At 42.2% G+C, this 21,665-nt stretch overlaps 1 protein-coding gene across 1 annotated transcript in view; it reads left to right on the top strand.

The window, feature by feature from the left end:
* The window catches only part of IQGAP1 (IQ motif containing GTPase activating protein 1), a 117,631-nt gene that overhangs the window by 21,367 nt on the left and 74,599 nt on the right, over positions 1-21,665 (top strand). The window contains exons 3-4 of the mRNA XM_010384797.2: positions 15,099-15,255; positions 18,957-19,034. Of these exons, the coding sequence (XP_010383099.2) occupies positions 15,099-15,255; positions 18,957-19,034 (235 nt within the window). The remainder of the gene's footprint in view (positions 1-15,098; positions 15,256-18,956; positions 19,035-21,665) is intronic.

Raw genomic sequence — 21,665 nt, 5'->3', positions numbered from 1 at the left:
TGGAGGAGAGGTGACTTTTGAAGGTAACATTTGAATTGGCAGAGATGGGTGGGGCTGATCACCTAAAAGTTACACTAAACCTTTTATTCTTTGTTGGCATCCCTGTCTCTACCTTCCTGCATCATGGCTTGATGACATCTGTTTTCTCTCAAAACTTCTTCACGTTTTGGCCCTAACAAATTTACCCCATCTCATTTAACATGGTCTCTTAAAAAAATCAATTAATTATTTTTTAGAGAAAGGATCTTGCTCTCTTGCCCAGTTTGGAATGCAGTGGCGCAATCATATCTCATGGCAGCCTGGAACTCTTGGGCTGCAGCCATCCTCAGACCTCAGCCTTGTGAGTAGCTGGGACTGCAGGTGCATGCCACCACATTGGCTTAATATGCCATCTTGACCTCTTTCCCTGTAGCAGTGGGAAAAACATATTTTTTCTCCTAACACTTAACCTTCTATCTGTGATCTAGATCTAGATCCTATCCTACCTTCTTGTCTTCTAGGGTTCTTATTCCAATATGATTTTCCCAACTATAACTTGCACTTTTTTTCCTGCTGGTTCTTTCTCTTTAGCACATGAACATCCTCACCCGTTCAAGATACACTTCCTTAATCCTAGACACTCTGATTGTTGTCCCCTCTTTGTTCTTTCAAGGAAAATTTCCTATATTCACTTTTTTTTTTTTTTTTTTTGAGATAAGGTCTGGCTCTGTCACTCAGGCTGGAGTGCAGTGAGTGGCACAATCTTGGCTCACTGTATTTTTTTTTTTTTTTTTTTTTTTTTTTTTTTTTTTTTTGAGGCGAAGTCTCGCTCTGTCGCCCGGACTGGAGTGCAGTGGCCGGATCTCAGCTCACTGCAAGCTCCGCCTCCCGGGTTTGCGCCATTCTCCCGCCTCAGCCTCCCGAGTAGCTGGGACTACAGGCGCCCGCCACCTCGCCCGGCTAGTTTTTTTTTTTTTGTATTTTTAGTAGAGACGGGGTTTCACTGTGTTAGTCAGGATGGTCTCGATCTCCTGACCTCGTGATCCGCCCGTCTCGGCCTCCCAAAGTGCTGGGATTACAGGCTTGAGCCACCGCGCCCGGCCGGCTCACTGTATTTTTAGTAGAGATGGGGGTCTTACCATGTTGGCCAGGTTGATCTCAAACTCCTGACCTCAAATGATCCACCCGCCTTGGCCTCCCAAAGTGCTGGGATTACAGACGTGAGCCACTGTGCCAGGCCTTAATGTTTACATTTTTTGTAGAAACGGGTTTCACCAGGTTGCCCAGCCTGGCCTCGACCTCATGAGCTCAAGTGATCACTCACCTTGGTTTACCAAAGTTCTGGGATTACAAGTGTGAGCCACCGTGCCCTGCCCCTATATTCACTTCCTTATCTTAACTCATTTGGATGTAATTCCTGTGCCTTCCTTTTCCGCACTGAAATTTCTCTTGCTCATAGCACCAATGGCCTAATTGCTGTGTCCCATGGCAATTTTTCTAGTACTCAGTCTCTGCAGCATATGTCACTCTTGCCTGTCCACGTCATGGAGTTTTCTTCCTTTTAATTGGGTATCTTTTTTATACTTTTTGAATTTTGAACTGTGTATTGAAGTATTGACCTGTGTAAAAAATATATTGCCTATCTAAGAAAATCAGTTAGCGTTCCTCTGGGAAACTCACTTGGCCATCCATCCTTACCCCAGGTCTAAGTTAGATGTTCCTCTCTCATGTATCTTTATTATAACTTTTCTCTTCCCTAATGCAGTATTAGCCTTAGAAGGCAAGTACCCCCTCCCCTTCCCTCCCCTCCCCTCCCCTTCCCTCCCCTCCCCTTCTTCTCACAGGTTTCACTCTGTTACCCAGGCTGGAATGCAGTGGTGTGATCTCGGCTCACTGCAGCCTGTTCTTAATGTGTATCATAGTTAACCCCCCATTTTTTTTTTCTTACTAAATAATGGGTGTGAAAATTAAATTTTTGACATAATATGGCTCTAGCAGAGGATTGCTTTTACAAAGAAATAGGTATCTGTCTTCTACTTTGTAGAGGACTCTTACCTGTTTTTTTCTTCTCAAGAGCTGCTCACGGGTTAGTAATGATTAGGCTGTAGCTTCTGAGACTTAGCTATCTTCTAGATTTAACTCAGTTTTGGAATTTCATTTCATTTAAGATTAAAAAGTCTTTCATGCTCCATGATAGGTGGTAAACTAGGGATGGATGGATAGATAGACAGCTGACCATGGTAATGTTTCACCAGACTCTGGATCTGAAGACTTGATCAAGGAGTAGGTAGTTAATCTGTTAGCCCAGACTTAAACAAACAAACAAAAAACTTTATTGGAGTTTAATACATATCCCACAAAATCCACCTGTTTTTAATGTACAATTCAATAATACTTAGTAAATTTACTGAGTTGTGCAACCCATCACTATGATCTAGTTTCCATTGCTCCAATAAGACTGGGGACCCTATTGAAATAAAACAATTAGACATGTAATTTTGACAAGTCGACTTGACCTACTCTGTCTGATTATGCTAAGAATGAAGTGATTTGCTCAGGGGTCTGTATTAGATATAAATACACACAGAAGTTAAATATGTAACTTGAAGCAAAAACATTTCCCTGTTTTTCACTTATTCCTGTAGCTTTTCAGATTGGCCTAATTTATACTCAAGTTTCCTTTAAAACAGATACTACCAAGATTTCTCATTTTCCTTTATGGTTTGAAAATAAGCCTTTTTTGTTTCTTGGCTGGATTACTGCAATACTTTCTTTAGTGTCTCCTCACTTCTCTCTAGCCCCTTCTCCTAATCTACAACTGCTCAGAATGGTCTTTTGAATTAAATCTTATTATTTAATTCCTGTGTAAATCCTTCCAAGGGTCTGCATATTCTCTGCCCTTGGCCTGATGTATTCTCCCTTATCAGCACACACCGCAAGTCTTTCAAGACCTATAAAATCAATACCATTTTCTCTGGGAAGTCATCCTGATTCCCTTCTCTCTGCGTATGGTGAAGAATGCTTTATGGAATACTCTGCATTCCTTTCTCTCAAGACTTAGATTTACCATTACCATATGGAAATTTCTAGGCTGTTTCCAGTGCCTAGGTGGTGCTCAGAAGTGTTAGTGGTTTAGTAGAATCCTAATTGTAGAGAAAGCCAAATTTGGGAGGTTTTTAGCATAGAGTAACCCTGGCATTTGGTGATGTTTGCTGTGCAAGATGGGTGTGGTACCAGAGGAGCTGTTCCTGGAGGAACTGAATCTCAATGGCTTGAAGTAGTCAGTTCCTGCATTGGTATGTTCCCCTTCTGTATTGCACAGAGCTGGGAAACCACTGAAGTCATGTGCTCTGCAGAACTTGTTCAACTGGTTTCCTCTCCACAGACCCCTAATTCAGATTTCCACCCGTATTCTTTTCTACATATGCTTTTAGTCTGGGCTTGTTTTAAGGTTTACCACAGTAGAGTTCTCAGTATAGTTATTTCTTTGTCTTGCTGAGTGTAGAGTGGGTAGGGCCAAGTATATACTCCGTTTGAAAAGTGTTATCAGTAAGACAAGTTAGGTATTACATAAATCATGAAGTGTCAGACTCCATTAGTAGGTTTATTTCTGTGGATCTAACCGTTTCACCCCCCACACTCATGTATACATACACATATACATAGTTATAGAGCCTACTACTAGTTGCTGGGTGAGGTATCAGAGCCCTGGCACTGGAAAGTAGTCAACTTGCAGGTTGATAGGAAGAATTTACTGATAACAGTATAGGTTTGAAAAGGAAAGTTTTATTAGAAAGAAGGAACTCTGCAGAAGAATGCCTCAGCAAGAGAGAACTGAGCTCAGGGTGGATTTTTCCTTAGGGTATTTATGGAACTTAAAGCAGGAGCTTAAGGGTAATTTGGACCATATTAGCCACATTAGGTCATGACAAATGATTACATTTTTAGACGTAATGTCAGCAAGGGTTGCACAGTGAGTTTCGGCATGGCATTCCAGAGATGTATAGAAATTCTAGTTACTTACACATTTTAAGTTGTAAGAGGGCTAGAACCAGGTGCTGATTTTAGATAATAGGGAAGTCTGATTACTTCTAAATTCCTCAGATAAGAAGTTTTGCCTCTGGATGGTCTCCTTAGTGGACTCCAGGTGATCTTTGCTCCCCTCACTAGTATTTGATATGTATCATTTCATTTAATCCTCACAACAACCTTATGAAGTTTGGTGTGTTGCTAGTCCTGCTTTATATATGGAAAATGGAAGCTCAGAGAAGTTGGCTGGATAACATGTCATTCTTGGTTGTTCTTATTTCCTTCCCTCTTTTCTCAGGGAAGAAGTGGGGTATATTCCTTTCTGTAGCTGGCTGCCACCTCTGCTCTTCAGAACCTTACTTTCTTTTGTTCTTATTCGTATATCTTTAGCCCCTCCTTCACGTGTTCTTTTCTTGCAGACTATAAATATATATGCTTTTTCCACGATCATTTTAAAAAAAAGACACTTTCCCAGGACATGTCACCATCTCAGACTAACTCCTTCTCCATTCCCCCTAGTTTTTCCTCTTCCCTTCTTATACTTCTAGAAAAAGAAGTTGGCTGGGTGCAGTGACTCATGCCTGTAATCCCAGTACTTTGGGAGGTGGAGAAGGGGGCGGGGAGGGAGTTGGGGGTTGGAAGGCAAGAATCTCTTGAGTTTAGGAGTTCCATACCAGCCTGGACAACATAGTGAAACTTTGTCTCCGCTATTAAAAACAAAAATTAAAAATTAGAAAAAGAAGCCTACATCTGCTATCTCTCCTTCCTACATTTAGTTACTTTTCTGGTTATTTTAATTGGTCTCCTGTGTCACCACTCCACTGAGACTTCCCTTACGGGAGCCAAAGATGACCTTCTTGCTTGTGTGCCGCATCCTTTTCTCTTTACCACTTGCCTCTTTGCAGCATTGAAAGCTGGTGACCTCTACTAGTTTGCTGATTTTTTCCTTCCTTGATTGCCATTGTGTGATTCTCTCCTGGTCCTGAACTTGATCACAGACACTGTCTTTGTCTCTTTCAATTCTTAAATGTTGGTGTTCTCTGAGACACAGTGCTTCAGCTTTTAAATTTTTCTCCACAACCTCTTTCTCTGTGAGCTTATCTACTCTTGTGGTGCCATTTTCCAGATTTAGGTCTTCAGCAACAGGTCTCCCTCCAGAGACCTGTGTTTCCAACTACCTGCAAGATGCCCCTCTCTGGATGTCCCATTGACATTTCAAGCCGAACATGTTTCAACTATGAATTGATCATCCTCTCTGGCTTTTGTGGGTGTCCCCAGTCTTGTTTAATGGCATCATCTTTTATGCAGTCATCCATGCCACAACTCACCAAATCATCTTTTAAAAATAAGAAAAAGCCTTGTCTTTTTTCCTTTTATAGAAGTGTTTGTCAGTTTGCTATGGATGGTATATGGTGCCAGATTTTCTCCTAGAATTGTGTGTCAGAATGTGGGGTTTCCCCACACACTGGACAACAATAAGTTATTTTTAAAAATCTTTGCCAGTCTGATAACTGAAGATGGTGATATTGTTACTTTAATTCGCATTTCTTGGGTTAGTAGTAAGATTGAGAAATTTTCGTATAAATTACTGGCTATATGTATATTTTATGAATTTTTTTATTTGTATTTCTAGCATATTTTTCTAGGGAAATGTTTGTCATTTTATTTCAAGTGTTTAAAATGTATATACGTATAAAGATTATAGAATATTATTAGCTCTTTGTTATATGTTGTGATTTTTTTCCTCCAGTAACCTTTCCTGTTAAAGTTTTTTTTTTTTTTTTTTTTGAGACGGAGTCTCGCTCTGTCGCCCAGGCTGGAGTGCAGTGGCCGGATCTCAGCTCACTGCAAGCTCCGCCTCCTGGGCTTACGCCATTCTCCTGCCTCAGCCTCCCCAGTAGCTGGGACTACAGGCGCCCGCCACCTCGCCTGGCTAAATTTTTTGTATTTTTAGTAGAGATGGGATTTCACTGTGTTAGCCAGGATGGTCTCGATCTCCTGACCTCGTGATCCGCCCACCTCGGCCTCCCAAAGGTTATATATTGTGGTGTGAGATACTTCAGGAAGCCCAATTTCAGAACTTGAGCATTTGTAAGGGAATGTTCAGTAGGTGGTAGCTGTTACTATTGTTGAAGGAGGAAGTATCCTGTAGCAATTAAGAGTATCAACTTCAATGCTGGGTTGGTGGATCACACCTGTAATCCCAGCACTTTGGGAAGGTAAGGCAGGCGGATGGCTTGAGCCCAGGAATTTGGACCACCCTGGGTAACATGGTAAAACCCTATCTCTACAAAAAAATTGCAAAAATTGGCCGGGTGTTGTGGCATGTGCTTGTGACCCCAGCTTCTTGAGAGGCTAGGTAGAAGGATCCAGAGGATTGCTTGAAATCTGAAGTCAAGGCTGCAGTGAGCCATGATCACACCACTGCACAGACCCTGTCTCAAAAAAGAACAAAAAAACCAGAGTATAGGCTTCAGAATCACACCAACTTGGGTTCAAGTGAGAACTTACTTGCCAGACAATCTTGGGATATACTTTTTGGAACCCACAGTTTATCTGTAAAATAATTACAGTAATACTTCAGAGTTTGTTGCAAAGGTTGAGATAATCTTGTAAAGTATTTGGCTTCATGTCTGCCACATGGTGTGAAGATTATTTTTTAAGTGTCATTTATATTGAAAATGAGTCTTTTTATGTTACTTCTTTCCTGTTTAGTAATTGTGTTTCAGATCTGACATCACCTTTTAAAAAATTTTGCATTTGAGTGAGATTTGCTAATGCAGTTCTGGGGTTAAACTTGAAGAGAAAATATTGAATATTTATATTTAATATCCCATGTGAGAGGAGAGATTAAGAACCCTGCTGTCTCCTTGTTACACCTCTTGTGAAAAATATAAAAAATATAAGAGTGTTGTTGCTGAACTCTACTTGTGGTTTTGGTCGAGTTCTGATCACATGTACACCTGCTGATGTCACACCACTTGGTATGATATTCTCCAAACTTTGTCTAAAAAGTTGCTTATTTGTTAAAGTATTTGTACTTGTTTGCTATTGAAGAAAATTTAAACAACCCCACATTGTTGCCAAAGTGATTTTCTGAAACAGATCTGATCAGGCCACCCTTAAGTGTCCCCCAAGGATGCAGTAAAGGTTTCTAAGTGTGACAAATAAGGCCTTGTATGATCCAGCCTGCTGACTTTGTCATCGTCTCCTCCAGTTGTCCCCTTGCTTTTACCTTCCAGTAGTGCTGGTGCTGAGCTACTCTGTGACACATGTTGTTTTCTTGTGCCTCCCTGCCTTTGTACATGGTGTTTCTACTATTTGGAGGCCTTCTCTGCCTTGGCTATTTGGTAAACTGTTCATTCTTTAAAGCCCATTAGTATTTGTGGATGATGTGATGTGAAGCTGGAAGAGAATATTTTGGGTGGTGGAATTAGGATCTAAAAGATTCTGACACTAGGGACAGTTGGCTTACTCTTATCATGAAGATATGTCATGGATATAAGTGCAAATAATGATTTAAATATGGAATTGTAGAGATAAAGTTTAGCAGCTCTGTATTTGGGGGAGAAACGAGTCTCTGTTGATTGAAAAAGCATAATAAAATAATTTAATCTGAGGCTTTGTGGTTATGGAGTGTCAGAATGAAGAAGATGGTAGTCCTGTTCCATTTCAGGCTGGTCATACCATACCTGGAACACAGAATTCAGTTGGAGAACGTTCAGAGATGCGCAAAAGACGTGAGGGGGCAGAGATGATGTCTAATACTGCTAATATAATACCTGGTAACGTTTTCAGTACTTACTCTGTGCCAGGCACTGTTCTTAGTATTTTATATGTACTATCATCTCTTTAATCCTCATAAACATTCTGTGGGTAGGTGCTATTATTATTCTGTTTTTATGATTAGTGCTTGAAGGAGCTGGAATCATTTTACTTATGGAATTGTCAGCATGTGACTCATCATGAGGGGATAGGAGGAAAGACACAAATATTTTTTTCAATACCCAGCCAAGCACTGTGCTAGCTCTATATTTCACTTGCAATCTTATTTAATCCTCAATGACAAACCTTGGAAGATACTGTTAGCCTTTTTTAACAAATGAAAGAACTGGTTAAGTGGCTTTCTTGGTAAGTGCCAGAGACAGGACATAGAACCAGATCTTTCCAAGTCCATGGCCAGTGCTACTCACATTATGCTTTTATTTTTACATTTTCTTGCTCCAGGGGGCAGCTTAGGGTGCCAGTAGAGAATTGATGCTGGCTTAACAAAAACTTTCTGACTACTGGAATCCAGAAATGAACCAGGTTACCTTGAATGTTCGATTCTCGATCAGTGTTCAGGTTCAGCCTGCTTCCTGATTTGGCTGAAATGTTTTGGGAACATTAAGGTATCAAATTGGGGATGGAGTAGAACATGTGAGGGGAGTGGAGGAATTGAGATGGCCTAAAAAATCTTTAATGAGGCTTCCAGCCTTGAGATTCTATGGTTATTGCCAGGACAGAGTTAAACATGAGAATTGGTAAAAAGTTGTGTTGGCCAGTAATTTTCTTTTGTGCATAGATTGATAGATTTTGAGACAAGAGTTTCACTCTGTCGCCCAGACTGGGAATGCAGTGGTATGATCACTGCTCACTGCATCCTCAAACTCAAAGGCTCAGGCAACCCTCTCACCTCAGCCATAGTTTTATTTTTAAATGTATTTATAGGCCAGGCGTGTCTCACGCCTATAATCCCAGCACTTGGGCGGATCACTTGAGGTCAGGAGCTCAAGGCCAGCCTGGCTAACATGGTGAAACCCCGTCTCTACTAAGAATACAAAAACTAGTTGGGCATGCTTGTGGGCGCTTGTAATCCCAGCTACCCTGGAGACAGGAGAATTGCTTGAACCCGGGAGGCGGAGGTTGCAGTGAGCTGAGATCATGCCATTGCACACTAGCCTGGGCAACAAAGTGAGACTCTGTCTCAAAAAATAAAAAAAAATTTTAAAAGTCTTCATAAAGCTAAATTTATAAAAGAGCTAGAGGCTGGGCGTGGTGGCTCATGCCTGTAATCCCAGCACTTTGGGAGGCCAAGGCGGGTGGATCACCTGAGGTCAGGAGTTCAGGACCAACCTGGCCAACATGGTGAAACCCCGTCTCTACTAAAAATATAAAAATTAGCCAAGTGTGGTGGCACAGGCCTGTATTCCCAGCCTTGGGAGGCTGAGGCAGGAGAATTGCTTGAACCTGGGAGACGGAGGTTGCAGTGAGCTGAGAACATGCCACTGCACTTCAGCCTGGGTGACAGAGCCAGACTCCATTTAAAAAAAAAAAAAAAAAAAGCTGGAGATGTGGTTTAGCAGCTCTATATTTGGGATAAAAAGGAGTTTCTGTTTATTGAAAAAGTGTAATAAAATAATTTAAGCAGAGGCTTTGTGGTTAGGAGTGTCATAATGAAGAAGGTGATAGTCCTGTTTCATTTCAGGCTGGTCAGACCATACTTGGAACATAGTATTCAGTAGGAGAATGAATTCAGCCAGGTTGGTTTGTTTGTTTTTTTAAGACAAGAGACTTGCTCTGCTGTTGCCCAGGCTGGAGTGCAGTAATGCGATCTCAGCTCATGCCTCAGCTTTCCAAGTAGTAGCTGGATTTACAGGCATACTCCACCATACCTGGTTTATTTTTGTATTTTTTGTAGAGATGGGGTTTCACCATGTTGGCCAGGTTGTTCTCCAACTCCTGACTTCAAGTGATCCACCCATGTTGGCCTCCCAAAGTGCTAGGATTACAGGTGAGAACCACTGCACCCTGCCAAACTTAACCAGTTCTAAATGTTTAAGTTTTTTTTTTTTTTTTTTTTTTTTTTGAGACAGAGTCTGGCTCTGTCACCCAGGCTGGAGTGCGGTGGCCGGATCTCAGCTCACTGCAAGCTCCGCCTCCCAGGTTCACGCCATTCTCCTGCCTCCGCCTCCCAAGTAGCTGGGACTACAGGTGCCCGCCTTGTCGCCCAGCTAGTTTTTTGTATTCTTTGGTAGAGACGGGGTTTCACCGTATTAGCCAGGATGGTCTCGATCTCCTGACCTTGTGATCCGCCCGTCTCGGCCTCCCAAAGTGCTGGGATTACAGGCTTGAGCCACCGCGCCCGGCCAATGTTTAAGTTTAATAAGAAAAGTTTTGTGTCTAAGTTGAGAATCGGTGGATTTAGTTAAACTAAAATACCTTTAATTATTAAGTAGGCAGAATGTGGAGATAAACCAGTCTTTTTCCTTCATGGTAGTTCTGAGGTTTTTCCCTATTTGGACAGCCTGTGAGCTCGGACCCTTTTGGTTTTTCAGGTGGTATAGTGAAAGCAACAGTGATATTGTGAGGAGGATTCTAAATTTAGCAGTTAGTCTTGTTATTCCGTCTTTGTCACTAGCTATTGGATGACCTTGGATCAGCCTCATTCTTATTTGTAAATGGGGGGAAGTGCAAATACATTGTTAGCCTCTGAGCAGGCTTATGGGCAGTTAGATTCTTTTTCAATGTTTGTATTTTTAATTTTGGAGTTGTACTTCTAAGGACCTTTCCTGAGTAATTAATTCTAAATAAAGAAGAACACTGTGCACAAAGATATTCCTTGCACTATTATTTAATGGTTAAAAACATTTAGAGGCCGGGCGCGGTGGCTGAAGCCTGTAATCCCAGCACTTTGGGAGGCCGAGACGGGCGGATCACGAGGTCAGGAGATCGAGACCATTCTGGCGAACACGGTGAAACCCCATCTCTACTAAAAAAATACAAAAAACTAGCCGGGCAAGGTGGCGGGCACCTGTAGTCCCAGCTACTCGGGAGGCTGAGGCAGGAGAATGGCATAAACCCGGGAGACGGAGTTTGCAGTGAGCGGAGATCGCGCCACTGCACTCCAGCCTGGGTGACAGAGCGAGACTCTGTCTCAAAAAAAAAAAAAAAATTTAGAAATGACATAAATGTCTAACAGGTGACTGATTAAGGACTTGGTTAAATTTTTATGTAAACTTAAAGTCTTCAGAAACTATATAATATGGAAAATATTCATAAAATTTTCAGAAATGTTTAATTGTCTCATATATATATATATATTATTTTTGAGACAGAGTTTTGTTCTGTTGCCCAGGTTGGAGTACGGTGGTACGATCATAACTCACTGCAGCCTTGACTTCCTGGGCTCAAACAGTCCTCCTGCCTCAGCCTCTCAAGTAGCTGGGACTACAGTACAGGCATTTGCCACCACGCCTGGCTAATTTTAAAATTTTTTGTAGAGACAGGGTCTGGCTGTGTTGCCAGGCTGGTCCTGAACTCTTGGGCTCAAGCAGTCCTCCTGCCTTGGCCTCCCAAAGTGCTGGGATTACAGGCGTGAGCTACTGTGCCTGGCCATTTTTAGATATATATTACATTGAAAACAAAGGGATTTTCCTTAGAAGTGCATTTACTTCCTGGCTTTCACATTTTCTGATTCTGTGATTTAGTGGAAGAAGGGGAAATCTCATGTGAGCTATAGAGAAAGACTGAAAGAAGTGTTTGTTGCGTCATCTTGGATTTGAGTAGAATCTAAACTTCTGCCAACATTAAAAATTATAGTAACATGGCACTTTACTGTTCAAAGTAGTTTGGTCCTAATTTGTTCATTTGTTTGTGACAGGATTTCACTTTGTCACCCCAGCTAGAGTGCAGTGCCACCATCTCAACTCACTGCAGCTTCTACCTCCCAGGTTAAAGTGATCCTCCTGTCTTAGCCTCCCAAGTATCTGAGACTATAGGTGCACACCACCACGCTGGCTAATTTTTGTGTTTTTAGTAGAGATGGGGTTTCGCCATGTTGTCCAGGTTGGTCTTGAACTCCTGACCTCAAGTGATCGGCCTGCCTTGGCCTCCCAAAGTGCTGGGATTACAGGTGTGAGCCACTGTGTCCTACCTAGTCCTGATTTATTTTGTAAACAAACCAGGTGATACTCCATTGTGAAATAGCTCAGATTGCCGGGCAAGCCACACGTGTGGTGACTTGGAGGGCAGCTTCAGGTTTGAGCAGTTGTTTAGAAACACTGTATTTTGCCTCCCTATTTATTCCAGCTCATTCTTTCTACTTAATTGCTTTCACCAAATCACAGTTGGCCTTTCTTCTGTGACCTGCCTCCTGTGTTATACAAAGAGTATTCTACCCAGCTATAGGAAACATCTAAGTCAGGACTGTTTTATAGCAGTTGGACTAGGGAAAGGAAATATAAAGAATGTTGGGAGATGTTACCATGGGCTCTCCTTTTATTTTTATTTTAGTCTAGAAATCTCAGAAAAGAGGAAAACCTAAATACCTCTGGTAACTGGCTCTGATTCAAGCCAAAAGTATCTACTGTGCTCTTTATCCATAGTTTCCCTGTGTGTTTATTTTAAAAATAAAAATAAGTAACTTTTTTTTTTTTTTTTTTGGTACTGTTACCTGCTTGAGGGCCATTTTTGGCTTAGGCTGAGGTTGTTAGGTTTTCCCTGTTAATGAGAACCCAAGTTAGATTGTCCCCTGAGAGCTGGAGTTGCCAGTAGTTGTTTGCCAGAATGATTTTATCAGCATCTTTTTTAGAGGTAAAAAGATGAGATGAGTCCTTGAACTACACTATTTCCATACCAACAACTGCCATTCTTTTCCACATTGCCCTTTGGGTCTTTAGGCTCAATAGAGGTATAGTTTAGATTTTTGTAGCCATTTCAAATTGGTATCTAATTTAATTATTATGACAACTCTTCTGGAAAACTCATTTGTTTCATTTTTCCCCTTTCTGACAATTTAAGTTCTACTATTTGAAAGAAAGAAAAGACAGCAGAGGCTGGGCGCGGTGGCTCACGCCTGTAATCCCAGCACTTTGGGAGGCCGAGGTGGGCGAATCACAAGGTCAGGAGATCGAGACCACGGTGAAACCCCGTCTCTATTAAAAATACAAAAAATTAGCTGGGCGAAGTGGCGGGCGCCTGTAGTCCCAGCTACTCAGGAGGCTGAGGCAGGAGAATGGCGTGAACCCGGGAGGCGGAGCTTGCAGTGAGCTGAGATTGCGTCACTGCACTCCAGCCTGGGCGACAGAGCGAGACTCCGCCTTAAAAAAAAAAAAAAAAAGACAGCAGAGAAGCTTATCAAGTATAGGAAACAACCAGAAAATTATCTGGCCCATTCATATACCCATCAGGTTTCATAAGTTAGAGAGTACGCTGGCTGATTTAAAGGTAGAGTAGATTTAAAAGCAAGACTGAGCTTGGAACTGTGGCTTACACCTGTAATCCCAGCACTTTAGGAGGCCGAGGCGGGTGGATCACCTGAGGTCAGGAGTTCAAGACCAGCCTGACCAATATGGTGAAACTCCATCTCTACTAAAAATACCAAAAAATTAGCCGGGTATGGTGGCACAGGCCTGTAATCCCAGCTACTCGGGAGTCTGAGGCAGGAGAATTGCTTGAACCCGGGAGGCAAAGGTTGCAGTGAGCTGAGATTGTGCCATTGCACTCCAGCCTGGGCAACAGAGCAAGACTCCATCTAAAAAAAAAAACAAACTGAGTGGAATAATTTTATTTTATTTTATTTTATTATTTTTTTGAGACGGAGTCTCACTCTGTCGCCCAGGCTGGAGTGCAGTGGCCGGATCTCAGCTCACTGCAAGTTCTGCCTCCTGGGTTTACGCCATTCTCCTGCCTCAGCCTCCCCAGTAGCTGGGACTACAGGCGCCCGCCACTTTGCCCGGCTAGTTTTTTGTATTTTTTTAGTAGAGACGGGGTTTCACCATGTTCGCCAGGATGGTCTCGATCTCCTGACCTCATGATCCACCCGTCTCGGCCTCCCAAAGTGCTGGGATTACAGGCTTGAGCCACCATGCCAGGCCGAGTGGAATAATTTTAAATTAGGAGTTTTAAATCTGGGGTTCCTAGAGTCAATGAAGTCTCTGAAATTATATGTAAAATTTAAGTATATGTATATTTTTCTGCAGGAAGGGTCTGTAGCTTTCCTTAGATATTCGCAGGATTCTGTGGCTCAGTGGTTGAAAACTGTTGCCATGGTCCGGGTCCAGTGGCTCACGCCTGTAATCCCAGCACTTTGGGAGGCTAAGATGGGCAGATCATTTGAAGTCAGGAGTCTGAGCGAATGTGATGAAACCCCGTCTCTACTAAAAATACAAAAATTAGCTGGGCATGGTGGTACACGCCTGGAGTCCCAGCTACCCAGGAGGCTGAGGCAGGAGAATTGCTTGAACCCGGGAGGTGGAGGTTGCAGTGAACTGAGATCACGCCACTGCACTCCAGCCTGGGCAATAGAGTGAGACTTTGTCTCAAAAGAAAAAAGAAGAAAGAAAACCATTGCCATAAATGATTTTTAGTTACCTATGTTTCTGTTGGTAGAAAATACATGTAACTAAACTTTGTTTTATCTTAGGCTTTCCTGAAATTTCCTGAGGTATTTGAAGGGGAAAATACAGTTTTCTTTTTTTCTTTGTTTTATTCTTTTTCTTTTTGGAAAATAGTTTTCTTTTCCTATCCTTTTTACAATCTCCTCCCTGACTCCAAAAATCTAAGAATTCATTATTTACTGCTTCTATAGGAGTTTCTTTTAATATTTTAGCTGAAATAATTGATTCTGTTTTGATAACCCCCAAACAACCTTAAAACTTGGATCTAGAAATTCACTGTGGATTCTGAGTTCTGAAACTGGAAGAGAATGTCAGCAACAAATGTAAGCTTCTGAACAGTTGAAATGGTGGCTTCAGTTACAAATGGCTTTTCTTAAGATTTGTTAAAGAGCAACCTAAGGACTGAGGGAAAGGGTCTGAAGTTTCATGGAGCAGTCAGGATCTGGGGAGCCCAGCTGGCTGTGTTGCTGCAGCAGAGGAAAGCAGGGTAGAGAAGAAAGTGGCATTCATGCTCAGGAATTTCCTAAGTTCTCTGCTTCTGAGATCTGACTGGGCCAAGCTGGGTAAGGATGTGTGTGGAACTGATTGTAGAAGAGTGCTATTATGTTCAGTTTAAGCTTCTCCAGGGAGTATGGAAATTAAGCTTAAAATCTCTAAGGAAAAGTTCTGACCTTCCCTTTCCTTTTTTGCATACTCTCTCCTTTTGTGCAGGTGGATGGAAGCATGCCTAGGGGAAGATCTGCCTCCCACCACAGAACTGGAGGAGGGGCTTAGGAATGGGGTCTACCTTGCCAAACTGGGGAACTTCTTCTCTCCCAGAGTAGTGTCCCTGAAAAAAATCTATGATCGAGAACAGACCAGATACAAGGTGAGTCCTTCGTTGTTTAGTGCTTAGATTTCTGTCAACTTGGGAAAGTTAGCATGTTTTATTTTGTGTAAGAGTTATTGAGAAGTATGTGTAAGGTGTGTTTGTTTCAACAAAATATAGCCTTTAAAATGCCTGGCAGAATGGAGAAATTTGTGCAAAGACAATATGTACTAGGAAAATAGTATTACATCTCTTTTAGAATTTATCTGGAAAACCTGCCTTCCCCCACCCCGTCCCCCCACAAAAAATATATGTACTAGGAAAATAACTTTAGCTGTCTGTGTTTCTGGTAGAATTCTTATGATGTTATATATCTAGAAATTTTCCTAGTTGTAGATGAATTTTTTAATTCTTTAGAAGGTAGAAGAAGTAGCTAGGGGAATTACTACGTTAAATCTAGTTTTGGGGCCGGGTGCGGTGGCTCACACCTGTAATCCCAGCACTTTGGGAGGCCGAGGTGGGCGGATCACAAGGTCAGGAGTTTCAGACCAGCCTGACCAACATGGTGAAACCCCGTCTCTACTAAAAATACAAAAATTAGCGAGGCGTGGTGGTGCATGCCTGTAATCCCAGCTACTCAGGAGGCTGAGGCAAGAGAATCGCTTGAACCCGGGAAGCGGAGGTTGCAGTGAGCCAAGATCATGCCACTGCACTCCAGCCTGGGCAACAAAGCGAGACTCCGTCTAAAAAAAAAAAAAAAACTAATTTTAGGCTGGGCACGCCGATTCTCACCTGTAATCCCAGTACTTGGAAGGCCAGGGTGGTAGGATCTCTGAAGACCAGGAATTTGAGACTACCCTGGGCAATATAATGAGACCCTGTCTTACAAAAAAATAAAATTAGCCAGACATGGTGGCACATGCTGTAGTCCTGTCTACTTGGGAGACTGAGGCAAGAGGATTGCTTGAGCCTAGGAGGTTGAGGCTGTAGGGAGTTAATATTGCGCCACTGTACTCCCACCTGTCTCCTTAAAAAAAAAAAAGATGAGTTTTAAGCACCGAGATGTGTTGGCAAATTGAATGCAAAAGTAACTTCTTGAAAAAACATCACCCTGTAATACTGGAGTTCAAAGTACAATGGGAAAGTGATTCAATTTCAGAAAATTGAGATAAGTGAGAGGGTTTGATTCCTGTGTCTCAAGGTGCTATAAAAAAGAAGACTGCTTAATTAACTTGGGATGTTGGGCCGGGCCCAGTGGTTCATGCCTGTAATCCCAGCACTTTGGAAGGCTGGGGCAGGCTGAACACTTGAGGTCAGGAGTTCAAGATAAACCCGGCCAACTTGGTGAAACCCCATCTCTACTAAAAATATAAAAATTAGCTGGGCTTGGTGGCGCACATCTGCAATCCCAGCCACTCAGGAGGCTGAGGCAGGAGAATCACTTGAACTCAGGAGGCAGAGGTTACGGTGAGCTGAGATCATGCCACTGCACTCCAGCCTGGGTGACAGAGCAAGACTCTGTCTCCCCTACTGCCCCCCCCAAAAAAATGGGGATGTTGACAAGGACCAAATTTTACTGTCTACGGAGCCTCTATAGGGAGCTTACCTGTGGACTCTTATTTGAAAAAGGATGACTATGAAAGATAGTGGAGAATTGCATTACCAAGACCAAATGTAAGGGTGGGCAGCTGTGATAATTGGGCCCAAACTCAGAATGAGTAAGGCTGCAATGTCAAAGAGATTTTTTTTTATTTTTTTATTTTTATTTTTATTTTTATTTATTTTTTTTTTTTGAGGTGGAGTCTCGCTCTGTCGCCCAGGCTGGAGTGCAGTGGCTGGATCTCAGCTCACTGCAAGCTCCGGCTCCCGGGTTTACGCTGTTCTCCTGCCTCAGCCTCCCGAGTAGCTGGGACTACAGGCGCCCGCCACCACGCCTGGCTAATTTTTTGTATTTTTTAGTAGAGACTGGGTTTCACCGTGTTAGCTAGGATGGTCTCGATCTCCTGACCTCGTGATCCACCCATCTCGGCCTCCCAAAGTGCTGGGTTTACAGGCTTGGGCCACCGCGCCCAGCCGTCCAAGAGATTTTTAATGCTTTATGTTTAAATTCAAGGGAAAACAAGGGAAAGTATAGGTACTCAGCCAAAATTAACATCATAAACAGAAACTTTCCTTAGTCAAAAAGACTTATATGTTCAGTGGGTTTTTCTGTTGTTGGTTGATTGGTTTTTGTTTTGAGACAGGGTCTTGCTGTGTCACCCAGGCTAGAGTGCAGTAATGCCGTCATGGCTCACTGCAGCCTTGACCTCCCTTGGGCTCAAGCAATCCTCCCACCTCAGCCTCCCTAGTAGTTGGGACTATGGGAGCATGCTACTACACCAGGCTAATTTACACAAATTTTAGTGTAGAGATGGGGGTCTCACTATGTTGCCCAGGCTGGTCTCCAACTCCTGGGCTTAAATTATCCTCCCACCTTGGCCTCTCAAAGTGCTAGGATTACAGGTATGAGCCACTGTGCCCAGCCCTATGCTCAGTTTTGAATACATAGTTATTCTGAAGACAACTCTGGAGCTATTCTATAGGCAGAATGGGAAGATAGTGTAAAAGGAGAGTGGAGACTTTGCATATAGTGTAAAAGGAGAGTGGAGACTTTGCAGCAACAATTTAAGAAAAAATGGCTGGGTGCAGCGGCTTGTGCCTGTAATCCCAGCACTTTGGGAGGCTGAGGTGGGAGCCCTCACTTGAGTCTAGCAGTTTGAGATCAGCCTGGGCAACAAAATGAGACCTTTGCTCTACAAAAAATAGAAAAAAAATTAGATAGGCATGGTGACATGCACCTATAGTCCCAGCTACTCAGGAGGCACAGGTGAGAAGATCACTTGAGCCCAGGAGGTAAGGCTGCAGTGAACCGATTGTGCCACCACACTGCAAACTGGGCAACAGAGTGGAGCCGTGTTTCAAAAAAAAGCAGACATTGAAGTTTAGAGAGGATATCTATGTATAGGGAGAGAATGAAAGCCCTGATTGATTTTTTTTGAGATGGAGTCTCATTCTGTTGCCGATGTTGGAGTGCAGTGGCGCCGTCTTGGCTCTCACTGCAACCTCTGCCTCCCAGGTTCAAGTGATTCTCCTGCCTCAGCCTCCCAAGTAGCTGGGATTACAGGCGTGCGCCACCACACCCAGCTAATTTTTGTATTTTTAGTAGAGATGGGGTTTCACCATGTTGGCCAGGCTGATCTCAAACTCCTGACCTGAGGTGATCCGTCCACCTTGGCCTCCCAAAGTGCTGGGATTACAGGAATGAGCCACTGTCCCAGCGTGGTATTTTTATACGGCATTTTGTGAATATCTTCTGTGTGTTCAGATACCATACTAATGTAATTGGTTTATGTGCATTGTCTCACTTAGTCTTTATACATACAAAGCAGCTGTTCTAGATGGTAAAACTCTGTCCCTAAAGGATGAAGTGGCTTGTCCAGTGTCACCAGTAGATTACTAAGCCAGTAATTGAATCCAAGATAATTTAACTCCAAAGACCACATGTTCTGTTGAGCACCCTATACACAGGAAGGCTCTCCAGGTGGTTCCTAAGTGAGAGGAACTGAGATGTGGATTTGGCTTTTGGTATTGGAATGTGAGCCTAATGACCTCAAAATTAAGGAGAATTTGTCAAATCTCATGAGGAAACTTTTGTGAAGAGAGGTTTTATTTAATATTTGCTTTAATACAGCCAAGATAACCTAATTTTTTTCTTCTTCTAGGCGACTGGCCTCCACTTTAGACACACTGATAATGTGATTCAGTGGTTGAATGCCATGGATGAGATTGGATTGCCTAAGGTAACTTACCTGAGATAATAGTTTAGGCTTTGTTCCAGCTGTTTTGGCCTAACCCCCAAACAACCTGTTCTCATTCTACCTGTAAAATTATTTGCAGAATCTTTAGTGTTTTTTTAAATACTGAAAGATGTCTTTCTTTTTGACTTAGGAAATAGTTTTTGTTCTTTTTCTTTTATAATCCTCATACCTGTTTCACCTTACCCTAGAGAAATTCCCTGTGATGACATCTGCTTTTACTACATCAAATTGTAGACATACATTTTACTATTTTTCCTTGGATAGAATTCACATGCTGTGAGATTCACCATTTTAAAGCATCAGTGGTTTTTATTTATTCACAAAGTTGTTAGCATTAAAATTTGACCTTTGGAAATATAAGGAAACGTTTTAGAAATCTGTAGGGAGTATGAAGGGTCGTTTTATATTTTAAATTGTAGAGGTGATAGAATGATGTTACTTCCTGTGTCTGTTTTTGGTCATGGCTGCAGTTTTGATTGGAGTGTACATCTTCTGGGTGTTTTGCTCAGGAGTTTATTTAGTGTTGCTTTCAGTGAAATTGTCATCCCACTCCTGCCTGAATCTATAATTGCCACACTGTATTGTCACTCTTAGAGACATGAATGGATTGATTGACTTCATTTTTTTTTTTTTTTTGAGATGGAGTCTGGCTCTGTCACCCAAGCTGGGGTGCAGTGGCCAGATCTCAGCTCACTGCAAGCTCCGCCTCCTGGGTTTACGCCATTCTCCTGCCTCAGCCTCTCGAGTAGCTGGAACTACAGGCGCCTGCCACCTCGCCCGGCTAGTTTTTTGTATTTTTTAGTAGAGACGGAGTTTCACCGTGTTAGCCAGGATGGTCTTGATCTCCTGACCTTGTGATCCGCCCGTCTTGGCCTCCCAAAGTGCTGGGATTACAGGCTTGAGCCACCATGCCCGGCCGATTGATTTCATTCTTTCTTTTGTTCTCTGTTTTTTTCTTTCTATTTATATCCTTTGACCTAAGAATTCTGCTTCTCGGAAGTTATCCCAAATAAATAATCAGAAAGCACCAAAAAAATGTATATATAAGGATTTTTTAGCATTGATTATGATAGAAAAAATTGATAGCAAAGTACATGTTTCTTCACAAGGGATATTAATTGTGTTACAGCCAAATGCTACTGCCATTAAAAAGGATATCAACCCAAATAAAGGGCCTTTGATGTATTAAGTAGGGAAAAACAGTTGAAGGTTATAAGAGTTTGTGTTCTAGCTAAGATCAGATCACTATTTTTGTGTGAAAATAAAGTGAGTGTTCTTGGGAAAAATTTGTAAGGAGATAAAACGGTTTTCATTTCTGTGTGATGGGATTAAGGGTGGTTTTTATTTTCCTTATACTTTCCTGTAGAGTTCAAATTTTTGTAACCAAAGGAAAATTTATTTTAAAAAAGTGAGGTGGCCAGGCGCGGTGGCTCAAGCCTGTAATCCCAGCACTTTGGGAGGCCGAGACGGGCGGATCACGAGGTCAGGAGATCGAGACCATCCTGGCTAACGTGGTGAAACCCCGTCTCTACTAAAAAATACAAAAAACTAGCTGGGCGAGGTGGCAGGCGCCTGTAGTCCCAGCTACTCGGGAGGCTGAGGCAGGAGAATGGCATAAACCCGGGAGGCAGAGCTTGCAGTGAGCTGAGATCCGGCCACTGCACTCCAGCCTGGGTGACAGAGCGAGACTCCGTCTCAAAAATAAATAAATAAATAAAAAATAAAAATAAAAAAGTGAGATGTGGAGTATCAGAAGGTGGCTAAAACCATTTTATATTTTGTATTTTGTGCAATATATAAATATTGTATACACATATGTATATTGTATAAATATACATTACATGTACAATATATAATATACAATTATATATTATATATAGTATATTTTAATAATGTATATTAATATATATTATTACAATATATAATTATATGTTGTGTATATATAGTATATGGCTATGTATATAATATACTACAGGTATGTATTATTGCATCCATACCTGTCGAATTGAGTTAAATCAGAGCCGAATCTTTGCAGAAGACTAGCTTTTTTCCAGTGAAAGTGCTGAAGTTCTCTTCCTTGCCACTGGTATGTTTGAGAATTAGGCCCCACAAGTGTTAGGAAATGCAATACGTCAAGTTCTTGTAGCTATGTGGCCTGTCTGTCTGTGCACCTGTAACTTCCTTTCCCTGTTTTTTTTTTATTTGTTTTTTTTGTTTTGTTTTGTTTTTTGTTTTTTGTTTTTTGTTTTTTTTTGAGATGGAGTCTTGCTCTGTCGCCGGGGCTGGAGTGCAGTGGCCGGATCTCAGCTCACTGCAAGCTCCGCTTCCCGGGTTCACGCCATTCTCCGGCCTCAGCCTCCTGAGTAGCTGGGACTACAGGCGCCCGCCACCTCGCCCAGCTAGTTTTTTGTATTTTTTAGTGGAGACGGGGTTTCACCGTGTTAGCCAGGATGGTCTTGATCTCCTGACCTCGTGATCCGCCTGTCTCGGCCTCCCAAAGTGCTGGGATTACAGGCTTGACCCCACCGCGCCCAGCCTTTTTTTTAAAAATATAGCATAAAGTACTGTACTATATATAGTGTAAAATATTAAACTGTGGACCTGTTTTTTATA

This window comes from Rhinopithecus roxellana, chromosome 5, assembly GCF_007565055.1.
Source record: "Rhinopithecus roxellana isolate Shanxi Qingling chromosome 5, ASM756505v1, whole genome shotgun sequence".
Classification (NCBI taxonomy): Eukaryota; Metazoa; Chordata; class Mammalia; order Primates; family Cercopithecidae; genus Rhinopithecus; species Rhinopithecus roxellana.
This window is presented reverse-complemented; position numbering and strand designations above follow the sequence as displayed.